At 35.7% G+C, this 19,705-nt stretch overlaps 1 protein-coding gene across 3 annotated transcripts in view; it reads right to left on the bottom strand.

Moving 5' to 3' along the window:
• EAF2 (ELL associated factor 2) overlaps nucleotides 1-19,705 on the bottom strand; it is a 53,433-nt gene that overhangs the window by 27,117 nt on the left and 6,611 nt on the right. For 2 of the 3 annotated variants that reach the window (XM_045851615.1, XM_045851613.1), the window contains 3 exons: nucleotides 15,842-15,936; nucleotides 8,236-8,372; nucleotides 6,067-6,236 (listed from right to left, as the gene is read on the bottom strand). In XM_045851615.1, coding sequence (XP_045707571.1) covers nucleotides 6,067-6,236; nucleotides 8,236-8,372; nucleotides 15,842-15,936 — 402 coding nt within the window. The remainder of the gene's footprint in view (nucleotides 1-6,066; nucleotides 6,237-8,235; nucleotides 8,373-15,841; nucleotides 15,937-19,705) is intronic. The other variant, XM_045851616.1, reaches the window with a different exon arrangement.

Below are 19,705 nucleotides of genomic sequence, written 5' to 3'. Positions count from 1 at the left end.
TTCAAAGAAACAAGGATATTGTGGCACAGACCAACACTCTAAGTCAAATGGACTTAATTGATATTTACAGAACATTTCACCACAAAGAAGCAAAATATACATTCTTTTCAAATGCACATGGATCATTTTCAAAGACAGACCATATGGTAGGACACAAAAAAAGCCTTAACAAATTGAGAATTTTCTTAACAAGAAAATTGAAATCACATCAAGCATCTTCTTGGATCACAATGGCTTGAAACTAAAAACCAACCTTAAGTAAAAACCTCAAAAGCACTCAAATACGTGGAGACTAAATAACATGTTATTAAATAATGAATAGGTTAGCAATGAGACCAACAAAGAAATCAAAAAATATCTGGAAACAAGTAAAAAAGAACACATAACAACCCAAAACCTATGGGACACAGTGAAGGCAGTCCTGAAAGGGAAGTTCATAGCAACACGGATCTACATAAACAAGACAGAAACATTTCAAATAAATAACCTAACCCTACCTCTAAGAGAACTAGAGGAACAACAACAAACAAAGCCCACAGCAAACAGAAGGAGGGAAATAATCAAGATCAGAACAGAATTAAATGACATAGAGACTAAAAAACAATCCCAAGGGTCAATGAATCCAGGAGCTGATTCTTGGAAAAGATACACAAAATCAACAAGCCTTTAACCAGACTCATCAAGAAAAAAAGAGAGAGGACTCAAATAAACAAAATCAGAAACGAAAGAGGAAAAATAACAAATGACACCAAAGAAATACAAAGGATTATAAGAAAATATTATGAACAACTGCATGCCAAGAAATTGAACAACCTGGGCAAAATAGATACATTTTTAGAAACATACAATCTTCCAAAACTAAATCAAGAAGCAGCAGAAAGCCTGAACAGACAAATAACAACTAGCAAAATTGAAGCAGTAATCAAAAAACTCCTGCCATATGAAAGTTCTGGACAAGATGGCTTCACAGGCAAATTTTACCAAACACTCAAAAAACTAACAGCTATCCTTCTTAAACTATTCTAAAAATTCAATAAGAGGAAAGACTCCCACACCCTTTTTACAAAGCCATGTATTATCCTAATTCCAAAACCAGGTAAAGACACAACAAAGAAAGAAAACTTCAGGCCAATATCTCTGATAACATAGATGCTAAAATCCTCAACAAAATATTGTCAATTGGACCCAGAAATACATTAAAAATATCATATAGTGACCAGAGGAGAGGGGGGAAGGGGATAATAGTGGAAAGAAGGGGAAAAGATTAGTCAAAGAACATGTATGAATGACCTATGGACATGGACAACAGTGTGGGGATTAACAGTGGGAGCAGTGGGGTGGGCTGGGCAGAGGAGGGCAAAAGGGGAAAAACTGGAATAACTATAATAGAATAACAACTAAAATACAAAACAAACAAAACAATAAAATCATATACCCCGATCAAGTGGGATTTATCCCAGGGATGCAAGGATGGTACAGTATTTGCAAATCAATTAATATAATACATCACAAACAAAATAAAGAAAAATCACATGAGCACGTCGATAGATGCTGAAAAAGCATTTGATGAAATACAGAACCCATTTATGATAAAAACAATCAACCAAGTGGCAAGAGAGGGAGCATACCTCAATATAGTAAATGATATATATGAGAAACCTACTGCCAGTATCATCCTCAATGCACAAAAACTAAAAGCATTTCCCTTAAGATAAGGAACAAGACAGGGTGCCACTTTCACCACTCTTATTCAATACAGTACCAGAAGTTCCAGCCACAGTGATTAGACAAGAAAAAGATATAAAAAGCATCCAAAATGAGAAAGAGGAAGTAAAACTGTCATTATTTGCAGATTACATGATAGTGTACACACAAAACCCTATAATATCCACCAAAAAATTACTCTACCTAACAAGTGAAATCAGCAAAGGGATACAAAATCAATAAACAGAAAATGATGGTATTTTTGTATACCAACAATGAACTATCAGAAAGAGAAACTAAGAAAAAAATGCCATTTACTGTAACAACAAGAAAAATAAAGTACCTACGAATAAATTTAACCAAGGATGTAAAAGACCTGTACTCAGAAAACTATAGGACACTGAAGAAAGAAATTGAGGAAGATACATATAATTGGAAGTATATACCAAGTTAATGGTTTGGAAGAATTAACATGTCTTCCAAAATGTCTATACTACCCAAAGCAATCTACAGATTCAATGCAATCCCTATTAAAATATCAATGACATATTTCACAGATCTAGAATATTTTAAAAATTTACATGGAACCAAAAAAGACTCTGAATAGCCTCCACAATCCTGAGAAAGAACAATGAAGTCGGAGGGATCACAATACTTGATATCAAATTGTACTACAAGGCCACCATAATCAAAAGTCTGGTACCGGCATAAGAACAGACACATATACCAATGGAATAGAATAGAGAACCCAGAAATTAACCCATGTCTCTATGGTCAATTAATATTTGACAAAGAGGACACAAGCATACAATGTAGTAAAAACAGTCTCTTCAACAAATGGTGCTGGGAAAATTGGACTGGTACATGCAAAAAAATGAAACTAGACCACCAACTTACACCATAAACTGAAAATGGATAAAAGACTTAAATATAAGTCATGATACCATAAAAGTCCTAGCGTAAAACATAGGCAGTAAAATTTCAGACATCCCATGTAGCAATATTTTTGCTGATATATCTCCTTGGGCAAGGGAAATAAAGGAAAAAGAAACAAATGGGGCTACATCAAACCAAAAAGCCTCTGCACGGCTAAGGAAATCATCATGAAAAACAAAAGGAAACCAACTGTATGGGAGAACATATTTGGTAATAATATATCAGGCAAGGGTTTAATCTCCAAAATATAAAAAGAACTCATAGAACTCAACACCAAGAAAAAACAATGCAATTAAAAATGGGCAAAGGACATGAATACATACTTCACCGAGGGGGACATACAGATGGTCTATAGACATATGAAAAAGTACTAAACATCACTAGCCACCAGAGAGATATAAATTAAAATCATAATGAGATATCACCTCACACCAGTCAGAATGGCCATCATTGATAAATCAACAAACAAGGGCTGGTGAGGATGTGGAGAAAAGGGAACCCTAGTGCACTGTTGGTGGGAATGCAGACTAGTGTAGCCACTGTGAAAAACAGCATAGAATTTTTTTCAAAATTAAAAATGGAACTGCCTTTTGACCAGTGATTCCACTGCTGGGAATATACCCTAAGATTCCTGAAACACCAATTCAAAAGAACGTATGCATCCCAATGTTCATCGCAGCACTATTTATAATAGTCGAGTGTTTGAAACAGCCTAAGTCTCCATCAGTAGATGAGAAGATTAAAAAAACTGTGGTACATTTACACAATGGAATACTATATAACAGGAAAAAATGAGGAATTCCTAACTTTTGCAACAGCTTGGATGGAACTGGAGATTATTATGCTAAGTGAAATAAGCCAATTGGTGAAAGACTAACACCATATGGTTTCACTTATAAATGGAATCTAATGAGTAAAGTAAGTCAATGAGAAAAATAGAAACAGAGACATGGAAACATGAACACACTGACAGTTGTAAGAAGGGAGGTGTAAGGGGGGAATGATGGAAGGAAGGGGAAGGGATTAGTCAAAGAACATACATGAATGATCCATGGACATGGACAATGGAATGGAGACTGACTCTGGGAGTGAGAGGTAGGCTGAATGGAGAGAACAAAAGGTAAAAAAACTGGGACAACTGTAAACAGAATAAACAGTTTTTAAAAAATTTAAAAATAAAATAAAATCTTTCAAAAATGCATGAATAGCCCTGGCTGGTGTAGTTAAGTGGATTGAGCACAGACTGCGAACCAAAGGGTCACCGGTTCGATTCCCAGTCAGGGCATATGCCTGGGTTATGGGCCAGGTTCCCAGTAGGGGCCATGTGGGAGGCAACCATACATTGATATTTCTCTCCCTCTCTTTCTCCCTCCATTCCTCTCTCTCTAAAAATAAATAAATAAAATCTAAAATAAAAAAAGAATTTCTTTAAAAAAATGTACATACATACTTGCTTCATGTTCCTTTTTTGTAATGTGCATATCAATTTTTATTTATTTTTTACTTTTTAAATTTTATTTTTATCATTCACATTATTACAGATGTCCCCCTTTTTCCCCTCTTTGTCCCCTTTTGTTCTTACAACTGCTGGATGTTAACAAATGTTTTAGCTACTGCCAACCTCATAAATGAAAAACTACCTACCTCTTAATCTTAAAATTGCATTTTAAAGTATTAGTGAGTTTGATTAATTTGTTATATACAGGGTAGAGCAACAGTGGATTTACAGTTGTTCGTGTGAAAAATAATATAATAATTGATAAATAATAATACAATAAATGCTGTTTTGCATACTTAATACAGTAAACCTTTTGCCTCACCATGATTTTATTGACCATTGTATATTTTATGTTGTGAGACAGACTTAAGTCCATATAGAAATTTTGCATGTGATAAAATTGGCTTTCCATATCAGGGAAAGAAATGATGACTTGTTCAAATTAATGGTATTGATATATACTCTATCAATACAATATTTGTAGATTCTCTATCAATACTATTTATTGTGACTGCTGGGGTGGATGGAAGTTTGAATTCTTATTCCTTAAACTAAAATTCTACATAGCTCAAAGATGTAAATGTGAACGTTAAACCACAGAAACACTAATATAAGTTTCAGACATCTAGATATAAATCTGAAAACATGCTTCAACCACAGGAGGAGACATTGGCAGAGAAGGGTCAAGAAAATATTTAAAAGAAGACTGTCAAAGGGACAGGGTACACAAACATCTCAGTGTAAATTCTCATACAAAATTAGATCTTATGCTTGGATCATGTTAACTTATCCTCTATGGTACAATGCTTCAATGCACTGTTTTTATTAAGGTCTCTGCTAAAAAACTGACACATAGAGGAACTTCCATATTGTCAAATTATTGTTGAAAATACTGTATCATTTAATATTCCCTAGAATAGGTTCCACATGATGAACTCCTTTTAGAATTTAGTAGCAGGAAAGAGTTTAAATCTTTGGAACCTGTCGTTTAAATAACACAAAATATACTACTTTGGTCTCTATTTTTGCCTTAGTGACTAGGAAACTCACATCTAAATTTAATGTTTTATAAGTTAACAAAGTTGCTTCTTCTTTCCCTTTAACACCATGTTTTTCTTTTCCAGTATTTTACTGTATACATGTATATTAATGATACCATGATTAAAATCCATTTTGGAAGCAGACATGATAAAATAAAATTCAAGATTCCTTTTCACAATAAAGGTTCTGAGCTTTACCTTCCTTACTACTAGTAATAGGAACACATATATTAAAGAACTAATACTCTACTGGGCCTAGAAGGGAGCAGCTGGAATTGGACTACTACATGTGAGTTATGAAGGAAAAATGTAGAAGCAAATATATTTTTGGTGACCAGGGTCTTATTTCTACCACAACTAACTATAACACCAACACCCACACTGCAGCTAGGGAAAAAAATGGAGATTTAAATTTCCTTACTTTCAGAAGGACTGTGCCTCTCTAGAAACACCTTCCTGCTGAGAAGTGAGCAGCAATTCAGAACCTGCCTGCTGCTTCCGCTTACTATATCTCCTCACTTCACTATTGTTTTGGTGACATCTTAGACATCTATAGTCTGGCTATGCATAAATAACTTCCACAGGAAATGCTGTGAAGAACTGAATTTGAATCATCACAACTGTCAAAAAGAAGAAAACTCCAGTTACACACATCTAAATACTTTCCCCCTGAATGAGAACATAAGAATTCTCTTATATAGATACATAATTACATAATACCCTAAATCATAAACTATGCTCTTCTCCCTGCAAGAAAACCCATAATAAAAAAATACTTCGCGCTCAATAAAACTTTATAATTAGTTCCCCTGTTAATTAAAATGAAAGTTTTTACTTATTCTTAATCATTCCTTATAAAGGAATATTATATATATACCTAGATTTTACCTCTTTCAATATCATCCATCGAAGATGTTGGAGACATCTTGTCTTCTGGTGGAGAATGTTTTACAAGATTGGGGGTCCTCGTTAAATTCCGCATTTGTTGCTGCTGATGCTCTACACGATGTTGCTGCTGATACTCTACACGAGACTGCATTTTACTGCTTCCTTCAACCCTGCAATTAAAAACATGTATGTTAAAATGCTTTTTGACATAGGTCAAAAGCAGGTCAAAACAGTTATGAGGGCAATGTAATAACAATTTCAACTTACAAAGTTACTAAAATTAACCACTTATTCCTTTCCCTAGACATCTTTAAATGGTTTTCAAGAATTAAAACATTAATCTAATCTATTATTTACAAATGTTTATGGATTCCTGCTATTTATGCATGGCATATACACACTTCCATTAAGGGGTACAGACATGAATAAAAACAAAATTACTGCTCAAAATTAAAGAGATAAAACCTACACAAATGGCCCTGGCTCAGTTGGTTGGAATGTTGTCCCATACCACTGAAAGGTTGCAGGCTTGATTCCTGGTCAGGGCTCAAAGGAGAAGGCAACCAATTGATGTTTCTCTCACACATCAATATCTCTCTCTCCATGCCACTCCCCTACACCCCTCTCCTTTCCTGTCTCTAAAAGCAATGAAAAATGTCCTTGGGTAAGGAAAAAAAAAAAAATACACAAATGCCAACAATAAAATATACCTTAGTGTATAGTAGGTGCAAATGTATTCCCTAAATTATAAAATGATCATTTCTGTAAAATTAAATCGCTTTCACATTTTTCATTCATTACGTTAAGGCACATTACTAAAGCAGATTCATTTACTTTCTTTCCTTTCAATTCTTTTAAGAAGTCTATATAATACAATTATGCTTGATTTCTGCCTCTCCTATTTCCCGTCACCAAATCCTGTTAGTTCTTCCTTAACTAAGTATTTAGCACTTCACTTTTCTCTTCCTTCCTCTTCTCAAAACTGTGGTTTATGCGTTTCTGCTGCCCTTATAGTTTCATTATACTCAATTTGGTGAATTAAAAATATTTTTGTTTTGAACCATTCATTAAAAAAATTTATTCCCTAGTTTAAAAAATTTCAGTACTGTTATGGAGCCCTTAAGACAATGTCCTAAGTTCATAGTTAATATTGAAGGCATTAGCTTCAACCTACCTTTAATGACCTTACTTCTAAGCCACTATCAACCACACCCCTCACTTTCCAATATTTATTTATATGCAGGCACAGAGACAAATCTCTGCTCTATTCAAACAGGTCTTATCCATTGGCCCCAAATAAGTCAGATATATATACCTACCTTCAAACCTTGCTTACATCCTCATGTTCTTTCTGATCAATTAAATCACTTGTTTTCAAACTTTCCTACCAATAAAAACCACCTGGAGGGAGAGGGTAATGAAAAATAGAACTTCCCAGGCTCCTTCCTAATTTGAAATCTGATATGAGAACTCATTTTTATAAGCACTAAAGGTAATTCTTATCAAGTATATTTGGGGAGGAAAAAGTCCTAAATCTAACCTTCTCTCAAGTTATATCAGTAAGGGCTCCCTGATATGCTCCAACCAACCATAACTTTTCCCTTTCTTTAATTCCTGGACCAATTTTTGTCCATACTATTTGAATGGCTTTTAGAGCAAGTCCATTACATTACGTGGTAATCAAGGCACTCTCCTGGTTCCAAAAAAGGATATGAGATGGCTATATTCTCTTATTGACCTTCCTAATAAAACAATGTTAATCCAATTAAAATACAGAAATTTCAATACTTATAGAGAAAACTTTCCTTTACATATTTTCTAGGTTTCAATAAATTCTTACTAATCAAGATGAAATTACACTGAAGAGCATACAATGGCTCTTTTCAGTCCAGTTCTATATAAGCATCTACAGTAAACTAAGGTATACAAATATACACACATAGAAATATTCAGAACAAAAGAAGCTTTTATATATAAAAAAGAAAAGTCCTATGAGCTTTTGGCTAAGGTTCTCCACCAAATTTAAACTTGGAAAAAGGTTAAAACATTTTTGTACCACACAGCAATAACCCTTATATAATAATGCGACTTAATCAAATAATTTTTTTCACTGACATTTCCTTAGCAATTTATGTGCTGGTAAAATAATTTGTTTTGTTAACCACATACCTTGTTTTTTTTACAGTGATGTTGCTACTGAGTTTTTCTAGTCGACATTCTCCAGTATCATGGTTAATTATCAAAATGCATTCTTTTAAGTAAGGTTTCTTTGAACCTTTGAAAACAGTTACTGGCGGAGTTGATCCCTGTTTAAAAAGTTAATTATCATTACTTAAAATTTATATTAGTTCAGTTGGGAGGGACTTTGAGATCTGTGTTTCTCAATCTGTTGTACTTCAAGTCACTTAACAACCTAAATTTAGTAAAAAGTCCAAGATCAAGAGAGGCTAGATCTTAAAGCTACTATCCTTGAGGATAGGGCATAGGAGGAAGTACTTTCCCTGAGACAGTAAAGATTTGTTTCATTTGCCTACAACTGGCAATTGGGATTCTATTCTAACACAACCAATATATTTTACAGATAAGGCAGTAGAAGCCCTGAATTATACTTCCTATCCCTCTTCTTCCTTCATACATTTAGCTTTTTAAGTATTTTCTTAGAGTGGTGCTCCCCTACGCAGATTAAGGAAAATTAATGTATCAAGGAATACCTGTTACACTAAACCCACAGATTAATTTTAGCATCATTAAAAGTGGGACAACCAGACATTATGTGCTTCATGATGTGATAAAAAAGAAAGTATGCAGCATCACCTATAAAGTATTCTTGCTAAAAACAAACAAAACAAAAAAACCCCACAAAGAATCTAACTCTCATCAATCCTTTAAATAAACCACCAGTTTATAGGACATATGGGGAATAAAGGGACAAGTTAAATAACACCAGACACGAGTAATTTGAACCCAGAACATGAGTATATTCTCTAAGACAAATGACCAGTTTTCTCTAACAAAGTCATAGAATATAAAGGGGAAGGAACTTTTTCAGAATAAAAGAGACTTAAGGAACATAATGTCAACATATTATAGGAATCTTGTTTGGGTTCCTAAGGGAAAAACATTTTTTGAGACGATTATGAAAATGTGAGTATGGACTAGGTATTATAATTAATTCTGCTTCATGTGATAATAGCATGGTACTTAGGTTTAAAAAAAAATCCTTGTCAATTAGACATGCACACATTAGCACTTATGAAATGGCATAAAATTTGGGATTGTTTTAAGTTATATTAGGAAAAAAGTGGTAGGAGAATGTGTAAAAAATAGCAAAATAGTAATTATTGCACCTTGATGATAAAGTATATGGGGGTTCATTATACTATTCCCTAATAAACAGTTAAAGAAACCTAGATCATTACTGACAAACTACAGCTACATGTTTCTCCCCCATCCTACGTCTGCATTCCTCAATCTTGAAGGAATTTCATGTTTTTCTCTAACTTTATTCCATATTTATGTATCCCCAAACAATAAAATGTTACAGTTGCTTGTTTTTAAACTTTATAAAAGTGCATTAAACTTTTAAAGTACTAATTATAATAATTTTGTACAACAGTAATATTAGATCAGGTTAGAAAAGGGTGACTTCTAAAAAGATTAAAAGGTATATCATATTTTAATGTCATTTTAATTTCATTAGAGATTTAATATGTGACCACAAGGAGTAGTGCTGTGAGATAAATTTGGTGATTAAGGATAGCACAAATGGAGGTAGATTAGATGCTTCTGGGAGATAGGAGGAGAAAAATGATAAAACCAAAAGAAACGATTTTTCACCACATATCTAAGACTAAAATCATCTACAGAAAATCAGGCATGCATAGCACATAGACAAGAACATGTAGAGGAGTGAGATGTGGTGCTCTTGGGTGAAGCACTGGTGAAGCATGACTGACAAAACAAACTGAGCCTGAGTTTAAGTATATTTTTCAAATGTCCTAGTTGAAGACTAGTGACTGTGATACCCCAAAATAGTAACCCAAGGACTCCAAATTACGGTTGACAAGAGATTCATGCAATATATTCTTCTTAAATATATTTGCATTATTACTTAGAATAGAATATATCTTAAAATTACAATACTTTATTGTACTCTAAGTTACTAAAGAATAAAGATTGGATCATAAATATTTTGTATTGCTCTTACCACCTAAACCACCACATCCTTCACAGATACTCAACGAATGTTGAAAACAAACAATCTGAACATTTATCATAACTAACAAGTTAAATAAGACTTTCATAATTTCTATACCTGCTTTTTACACTTTGAACAAGTTTTTAAAAATTAAACTTTTTTCTCATGAAATTGAGCATCATTCTTATATTAACTCTAATTTTTGCCCAGTATCTTATTCCATACCTCAAGGAAAGGGTATTAAAGATTTAAAGTACCAGGAAACCCCTAAGCATATGAACTATCCTTGCCTCTAAATAACCACTGACTATATCCTATCATGTTTACTGCTGTTACCCAACTTGGAACCCAATCAGCATCTCACCTAGAGTAGTGTTATCTTCCTCTACACTCTCCTTCCAGTTTTGTTTCTCTCATCTGCTGACAGGCAAATGTGACCATGCCTGATTATAAATACCAGGGAAGGAAAGTAATCAGTAATAGAATGGAATAGTACTAGTACAATAGTATTCCCAAAGTAGCATGAAAGAAAAAAGCGAAAAAGCAAGAAAGAAGAGATGCCTGAAACTAAATAAAGAACAAAAAGGAAATGAAGTAAAATAACCAATAAACCTACTACAAAATAATAGAAATAAAAATCAAGTATGTCAACTTCAAAAAACTGTGGATATAATTCTCCTAATAAAAATAGAATGTGTCAAAATAGCTTTAAAAATGAAACAATATTCTGTTAACAAAAGATATAATTAAAACAAAATGTCAGCTAAATAAAAGAGACACCAAGATTCCATGAACATGAAAACAGAAAGCAAAGGTGGCAATATTAACATTAGACAAGGTTTACAGTCACCAAAACAGGATAAAAAATGTTGATTATGTAATGATAAAAGATATAATTCATTTAAAAATATAAGCCCTGGCCAGTAGCTCAGTTGGTTAGAGCATCGTCCCAATATGCCAAGCTTGTGGGTTCAATCCCTGGTCAGTGCACATACAAGAATCGACCAATAAGTGCACAAATAAGTGGAACAACAAAATTGACGTTTCACTCTCTCTCTCTCTCAATAAAAATATAACTGTAACAGGCTGTTAAAATAGGGCTCTGGTAGTGAAATAGGCTGAAGTCCCCAGAATGTGGTAGGCTATTTTCCCACGTGAGCTAAGTAAACTTAATGAAAGGAAATCAGAGTTGGTTCATCCCGCTCTGCTCAAGAGGGTCATATAGAGTGGCATAGTAGCCCACCAGACATACAGAACTCTCACAGGTCCAGGGTTTGAGGATAAAGTCATAAGCAATTATTAGTGATGCCTTTCCTGCATAATAGGAATTGTAGTTGGAAGTTTCCCATGAGCTATTTCATCAAGGCCCACAAAAGTACTCTACAAGATAGTTGGCACTAAAAATATATTAAAGTTGGGCTACACCAAAGACAAATTATAATAGTCAAGTAAGTCTATTCCTTTCAAAATTCAACATTTTAAAATTTTATACCATTCAACCATATAGAATTGTTTGTAAAGAAGAGAGATTTGTAATGCCCAATATTAACGAGCTATATACTATATTTATTTTTATTTGTTTCTTCTGTTTGTTATTATCAAAAAAAACCGTTAGAGGAATGAAAATTAGAAAATCTACCCAATTGAACAGCCACCAGAACCTTCATATAGCATATACTTGGTGATATACTGTGGATATAATTCTGGTGATATACCACCAAGTATATGCTATACCACCAAGAATAGTATAATAAAAGTTCTGTTTTAATGGGATGACTAAGCTTCTAGGCATTTTTACCAGGATGACAAAAATGAATTCATAAAGAAAATAGAATCTAAATGCCTCAAACTAATAACCATTACATTTTCATAAAGTACCCACATAATTAAGAGCTCTGAAGAAACATAAATCTACTTGTTTAAAGTTCTTTAATTAAAAGGGAAAAATTCACAAAGTTCATTTGAGACTGTAAATGCTCTTCTTGTTCACAAGAGAAATATAAGCCCAGCAGAAAAAAAATTGCTATTGACAGGTGGTAATTTTACCAATTCTCTTTCATTCTAGCTGTCTAAGAGTTACAGGATAAAGTTCAAACACTTGTACATTATTCAAAAGTCCTTTATTATCTGATTCCTAAATACCTTTCTAACCCCACTATGTCCTCGTATACACCCCTTCTCACCTAGCCACATTGGCTTATATGTAGTTCTTCAAATGTACCAGACTCTTTTCTTGCTTTATCTTAGCCCATATATTTTCTCGTCTCTGCCTAAAATGTCCTTTCCTCTTTCTTTCACCTAGGCAACTTCAACTCGCTTTCAAAATAGAGTATACAGTGTTTTCTTTCTACGTTAAAGTTACAGTCTTGGTTTTCTCTGAAAAGAGATCACCAGGTCTCTGAAAAGAGATCATCTAGTATAAAAGAAAAAAAAACTTAAGCTGAATGCTAAGAAATTTCTAACTCAAGGACTGAAAAAACAAGAGCATATAAACAAAGAGCTCATATAATTATGTAAATAGTGTTACCTTGATACATCTGGAAATTTAAAAAGTGGTCAAAATTTAAAATGTTTAAATCAGGCCTCCCTGACCTTAGTCTCTTTCTTTTCCACCCTATTCCCTAAACTAATGGTAAAATCATTCAAAAAGCACAAATTTATCTCAGCTCTGATTAAAAATCTCTAATAGTTCTCTAATACCTAGATAAAGTCCAAATATTATATTACAACACAAAAGATTCTTCACAATCTAATACCAACCTACATTTCTGGATTCTACTCCTATCAATTATATTTCATTATTCTGTAATGTACTACATTAATTCATTTATTCCACAAACTTATTGCTCTTTCACCAGTAGTCTTTCACATACCATTTCTTCTGCCCAGAAAATTCTATTCTCTTTCTACCTGATATTTGACTTGTCCTTTAAGGCTCAGCTCAAACAGCACCCTCACTGAAGCCTTCCAAGATTCCACAAAACAGAGTATTTGATTCCACTTATGAGCTTACACAGAATTTTGTACATGCTCTAACTTACAATAATACATGTTTACATGTCTACCTGCTTTTACAGACTAGGACTAGAAGGGAGGGGATATGTTATTATTCCTCACTTGGAATATACAATCTGACTTATAGAAGTAATTAAAAAAATATTCATTTGGATATCTAGTTATATCAAGTTATTTGATATAACTGTTGAAACTTTTTAAATAGATTAAGACTCTCAGTCAAGATGGCAGCATAGGCAGACCTGGCTCTCTCTTTGCACAACCACATCAAAATTACAACTAAAATATAGAACAACCATAGCTCAGAAACATCAGAAATTGAGCTAAATGGAAGTCTGACAACCACAAAATGGAGTTGAATGGAAGTCTGACAACTATGGATTAAAGAAATTTCATCCATCCAGACTGGTAGGAGGGGTGCAAGGGTGGAATGGGCTGGTCCCATATCCATGTGTGGTGGGTAAAAATTCCAGAGAGATATCTCAGGAGTGAGGAATCCCAGCCCCACACCAGGACCACCAGCCCAGGGTTCCATTGCCAAAAAGGTAAGTCCCCAGAACTCCTGGCAGCAAAAACCACTGGGTATTGAGTTGGTGGAAGAACTCCTGGAGCCCTAAGAAGTTCTTTTTAAATAAACCACCACAAACTTCCTCAGACTCACTCACTCTGAGCTTCAGCACCAGGGTAGCAGCCTGAAAGGCACCAGTGGCATACTGAGAGAAAGTGAAGTGTCTGGCATCAAAGCAAGCAGAGGCCATTGTCCTGCTTCTAAACCCTCCCCAAATGGAGCCATAAAGCTGGCAAGCTGGAGCCATATCTGACACTCTGTTGACCTGGCTAACACTTTCTGAGCTGCCCTGAAGATGCCCAGAGACTCTGCCCCACCCAACTTAAGAGCCTACCCAAGCTGCTTTTCTGTATGACCACCACATCTTGGCTCATGCTGCACAACTTCCAAAATCCTCCCAAACAAGCTGGCCTCAGTGAGCCCCAGGCCTAAAACTAGCACAGCTTCTCTTCACCTGGGTGTCTCCAAGCCTCATATAAGCAGCACCACCTCACGTAACTTTATAGCCCAGGCAGGGTGGCCTCAGGCAAAACACAGGTGGGGGCTGACCTTGGCCCAAGATACCTGGGAAACCCCAGGCCCAGTGTACCCAGTGGACAGCTATAGAGCATGTCTGAGCACCAACACTCTGGCCCTGCTCAGCTGATCCTCCACAGAGAGTGGAGGTTGGTGGTAGGTGGTCACAGCCAATCCTTACAGCTGACTGGCCTGGGAAAATCCCTCCCACTGACCTGCCAACAGCAACCAAGGCTCAACTACAAGGGGAGGGTTTATTCAGCCCACACTAAGGGTACACCTCAAGTACCCACTTGGGTGTTAGGGGAGGCTGTGTCACTGGACCCTACAAGACACCTACTGCATTAGACCATGCTACCAAGACATGGAGTCAAAGAAGCTCTACCTAATACATGGAAACAAACACAGGGAAGCTGCCAAAATGAGCAGACAAAGAAACATGGCCCAAATGAAAGAATAGGTCAAACCTCCAGAAAAAGAGCTAAACAAAATGGAGACAAGCAATCTATCAGATGCAGAGTTCAAAACACTGGTTATAAGGATGTTTAAGGAATTAGTGAGGACATCAGCAGCATAAAAATGATCCAGTCAGAAATGAAGGATACACTAAGTGAAATAAAGAACCCTTTACAGGGAGACAGTAGTAGAGTGGATGAAGCTGAAAATCAAGTCAATGACTTGGAACACAAGGAAGCAAAAAACCACCATGCAGACAAGAAGAAAAAATAATCCAAAAAAAAAAAAAAGTGAGGCTAGTGTAGGCAGCCTCTGGGACAACATCAAGAAGTCCAATATTCACATCACAGGGGTGTGAGAAGAAGAATAGAGAGTGAGCAAGAAATTGGAAATCTATCTGAAAAAATAATGGAAGAAAACTTCCCTAATTTGGTGAAGGAAATAGACATGCAAGTCCAAGAAACACATACGGTCCCAATTATGATGGGTCAATGAAGCCTACTTCAAGACACATCATAATTAAAAGGCCAAAAATTAAAGATAAAGAGAGACTTAAAAGCAGCTAGAGAAAAGAAGTTAGTTTCCATGTGGTTGTCAGATGGGAGTGGGAGAGGGAGAGTGGGTGATGAGGTGAGGGGATTAAGAAGTATAAATAGGTAGTTATAGAATAGCCATGGGGATGTAAAGCACAGTATAGGAAATGGAGAAGCCAAAGAACTTATACACTTGACCCGTGGATGTGAACAATGCTGGAGGATTGCCTGAAGGAGTAAGGGGCACTAGGTGGAGAAGAACAAAAGGGGAAGAATTAGGACAGCTGTAATAGCATAATCAATAAAATGTAATTAAAAATAGATTAAAATATGTTTAGGTCATTTTACCCAAAATAAAGGGGTTTTTTTTCCTTCTGTGTGTATTAATTACTTTAACTATCACTACATGAGTTGTGTAATTATTTTATTTAAATTTAGTGGAAATCTTACAAAAATATCCCCTTAGTCTCAATATATAGAAATACTCACTTCTATATTTGGCAGAGTTATTGTCACCTGTTCGCCTTTGCCGACCTCAAGCTCTCCTTCACAAGAAGTGTCAACAGATGCAGGTTTGAAGTCATCTAAAATGAGATACAGATACAAATTTTTATAAGATGGGACAACAGCTGAATATCTGGTTATTAAAAATATGAGCATGTTTCAGAGTGATAAATTATTTTTCAACAACCAGTAATTAAAATGGTTTCAAAGAGTGTTTATATTACAAACACACAAACAAAATCTAGCTTACTTCTATATGTATAATTCTGAGAAAAAAAGAAATAGCTATACTCTATAAAACAGTATTCTTCAAACCATGCTCCCTGGAATCCTGTTTATATCAATATGAACTAGACTACACTGTTCCAATGTGAAAAACTAAATATCAGTGTTTTCACAATGGGTAAAAGCTGAAATTAGTAAAATTTTTTCAATTTTCAGTCCTTTTTCTCCCATAATTTTTTTAAACCATCATGGGTGCCTACTACTACTTATTTAATGTCCTAGCAGAATGCAAAATGAATTAATACATGGCAAACACATATTCATGGGGAAACTTATAATAAAGCATTCTTAATTAGCTTAACAGCTTGAGTTTTTCATGGACATATACACCACTACAGGATGTATAAAGTTAACCAGATCTGCCACTTCAGAAGAACTTCAAATAGTTTTCATATTGAGTTAAACTGTAATTCAAATGATGTCATTAAAATATATCACCTAGAAGGAATTTAGGATGCTGAGATACTTCACATTCTGAAAAAGCTTAAAAACCTCTAAGATATGAAAACCACTTAAAAATAATTCACATCAATATACAGGGTCCAGCAGAAGTAAGGCCTGCTTGAGTGTGGTTGGTAGGGTAATAATGGGGTGTAATAGTTTATCATTTTAATTTGAACATTTTACCTAAAATGTCATATGGAACACTTGAGTGTGATATTGTTACGTTACCCAGTTCCATGCTTATGATTTTGTAATAAAAGATTTTGTGGGGACTTCCAGCAAGATGGAGGCATAGGTGGACGCACTGTACCTCCACGTACAACCAAGATTAGAACAACAACAATTTAGAGGCAGAATAACACCTAGAACTGACAGAGAATTTATCTGGACAGAAGTCGGACAGCCAAGAAGTTGAAGTAGACCCATTCATCCAGACCGGTAGGAGGGGCGGAGACAAGCAGCAGCCGGCCTGGTTGCAGAGTGCGGAGAACAGGAAGTACTGGGTGCAGAGGGCAACCGGGGAGCGTGTGAGCCATCCGTAGGCCACCGGGGCGTGCAGGATCACAGTGGGTGGACCCTGAGTACGCAAGCCGCATCTGGCGAACCCAGTGAGGCTGCGATTGTGAACCAGGGCAGAGCGCACAGTCCAGGATCCCAGGGAGGGGACTGGGATCCTGGGAGAGCAGAGGTACCACCATTGTTCCCTCCTGCCCCCGCCCCCACATACAACGTCACAACCTAGAGACTGGGGTGCCCAGCCCCAGTGAACACCTAAGGCTCCGCCCCTCACCGTAACAGGAGCAACATGTCTCAAACAGAAAAACAGATGAATGCCCCAGGGCTCATCCTTTTGAGTGACCAAGAGATTGCCAATCTATCAGATGCACAGTTCAAAACACTGGTGATCAGGAAGCTCACAGAATTGGTTGATTTTGGGCGCAAATTACATGAAAAAATGCAGGTTATCATAAAAGAGATGAAGGAAGATGCACAGAGAACCAATGGGGATGGGAAGGAAACTGGGACTCAAAACAATAGAGTGGAACAGAAGGAAGAAAAAAAAAAAAAACCAAGCAGGAAAGAATGAAGAAATAGGAATTCAAAAAAACGAGGAGAAGCTTAGGAACCTCCAGGACATCTTTAAACGTTCCAACATCCGAATTATAGGGGTACCAGAAGGGGGAGAGGAAAAGCAACAGATTGAGCATGTATTTGAACAAATAATAAAGGAGAACTTCCCCAGTCTGGCTAAGGAAATAGACTTCCAGGAAATCCAGGAAGCTCAGAGAGCCCCAAAGAAGTTGGACCCAAGAAGAAACATACCAAGGCACATCATAATTCCATTAGCCAAAGTAAAAATGAAGGAGAGAATCCTAGAAACAGCCAGAGATAAGGGGACAGTAACCTACAAAGGAGTTCCCATCAGACTGTCAGCTGATTTCTCAAAAGAGACCTTACAGGCAAGAAGGGGCTGGAAAGAAATATTCCAAGTCATGAAAGACAAGGACCTATATCCCAGATTACTCTTTCCAGCAAAGCTTTCATTTAGAATGGAAGGGGAGATAAAGTGCTTCTCAGATAAAGTCAAGTTAAAGGAGTTCATCATCACCAAGCCCTTATTTTATGAAATGTTAAAGGGACTTATCTAAGAAAAGAAGATAAAGAAAAAACATGTATAGTATAAGGACAGCAAACTCACAATTATTAACAACCACACCTAAAGCAAAACCAAAAGAAACTAAGCAAACAACGAGAACAGGAACAGAACCACAGAAATGGAGATCACATGAAGGGTTAGCAACAGTGGAGTGGGAGGAGAAGAGAGGGGGAAAAGGTACAGAGAATAAGTAGCATAGAATGTAGGTTGAAAATAGACAGGGGGAGGGTAAGAATAGTATGGGAAATGTAGAAGCTAAAGAATGTATAAGTAAGACACATGGACATGAAATAAAGGGGGGAATGTGGGTGGGAGAGGGTGTACTTGGTGGAGGGGAGTGAAGGGGGAAAATGGGACAACTGTAATAGCATAATCAATAAAATATATTTTAAAAAAGATAAAAGATAATTAAGGTGTTAAATTTTAGATGCTTGAAAGAGGTTTGGAGAGAGAGGTTTTGGAGAGGTCTTAGAGAAATAACTGTCAGTGTCAACTGATGAAGTAATTTTAAAGAGAAAAATCAGAACTGAGCCTGAGTGTCACCGAGTTCTGACGAGAAAGTAGAAAGCAGAAGAGAAGGTAGATAAATCCAAGAGAACGATCTAAGATATAAAATAAAACAATAATAACAGCTTTAACTTATGTGCTGATTAGTTTGTTTAAAAAATTTTTTCCTACAGTGTGGAAATTTTTAAAAAATATTAAAACTACCTTATGACCCAAAATTTTGAAAAATTCAAAAAAAAATTTTTTCCTGTTCACTTTTATCTCTAAGCTTCACAATAATTCTATAAAGTAGTGAATATCCCTATCTTACAGATAAGGGAAGTGAGGGTGTAAGAAATTAAGTCCTTTGCCCAAGATCATGGAATTAGTATCTGCTAAAGCTAGAATACGGAACCACAAAATCCAGCTAGAATAAAGAAGAGAGCTTGGCCAACAATCTCTGCCATCAGTTTCACTGATAGCAACATCAATGGGGAGAGAAGATAGCTATGTCTTCTTTCATAATACCTTTTCAGAGACTTCTTCCATTCTTGCCTAGGACAAACTAGTTTCTAATCAATAAAAACCTAAACTAACAAAGTACCTAAGCCTGCCCCTTGGCTTTTTCCTGTGCTTTTGCTCTCTTAGAATTTGAATCCTATTTCCAAGTTCCCTTTTCCCTGAGGGGGTAGATGTGTTTAGGCTTTTCCCTACTTTCCAAAATCTCAATTCTTATCCATATTTGTAGCACTTACCATATCATTCATGAAAACCTAACATATATTACCTGAAATTATTTCACTCTTTGTGGACATGTCTTATCGGACTGTAATTTTTTAAAGCACAATGCTTCATACATTAATTCCTCCACAATTGTGGCTCCTAGCACAATGTTTTTAATATAATGGGTATATAAGAGATCTTGGTAATTTACTCTGGTTTATACAGGGCCTGTCAGAAGTAACGCCTTCTTGACT

Source organism: Phyllostomus hastatus, unplaced genomic scaffold (genome assembly GCF_019186645.2).
Source record: "Phyllostomus hastatus isolate PE091 unplaced genomic scaffold, TTU_PhHast_1.1 phas_contig_86, whole genome shotgun sequence".
In the NCBI taxonomy this organism is placed as follows: domain Eukaryota; kingdom Metazoa; phylum Chordata; class Mammalia; order Chiroptera; family Phyllostomidae; genus Phyllostomus; species Phyllostomus hastatus.
The sequence above is the reverse complement of the archived record's forward strand: the minus strand, read 5'-3'. Positions and strand labels throughout refer to the sequence as shown.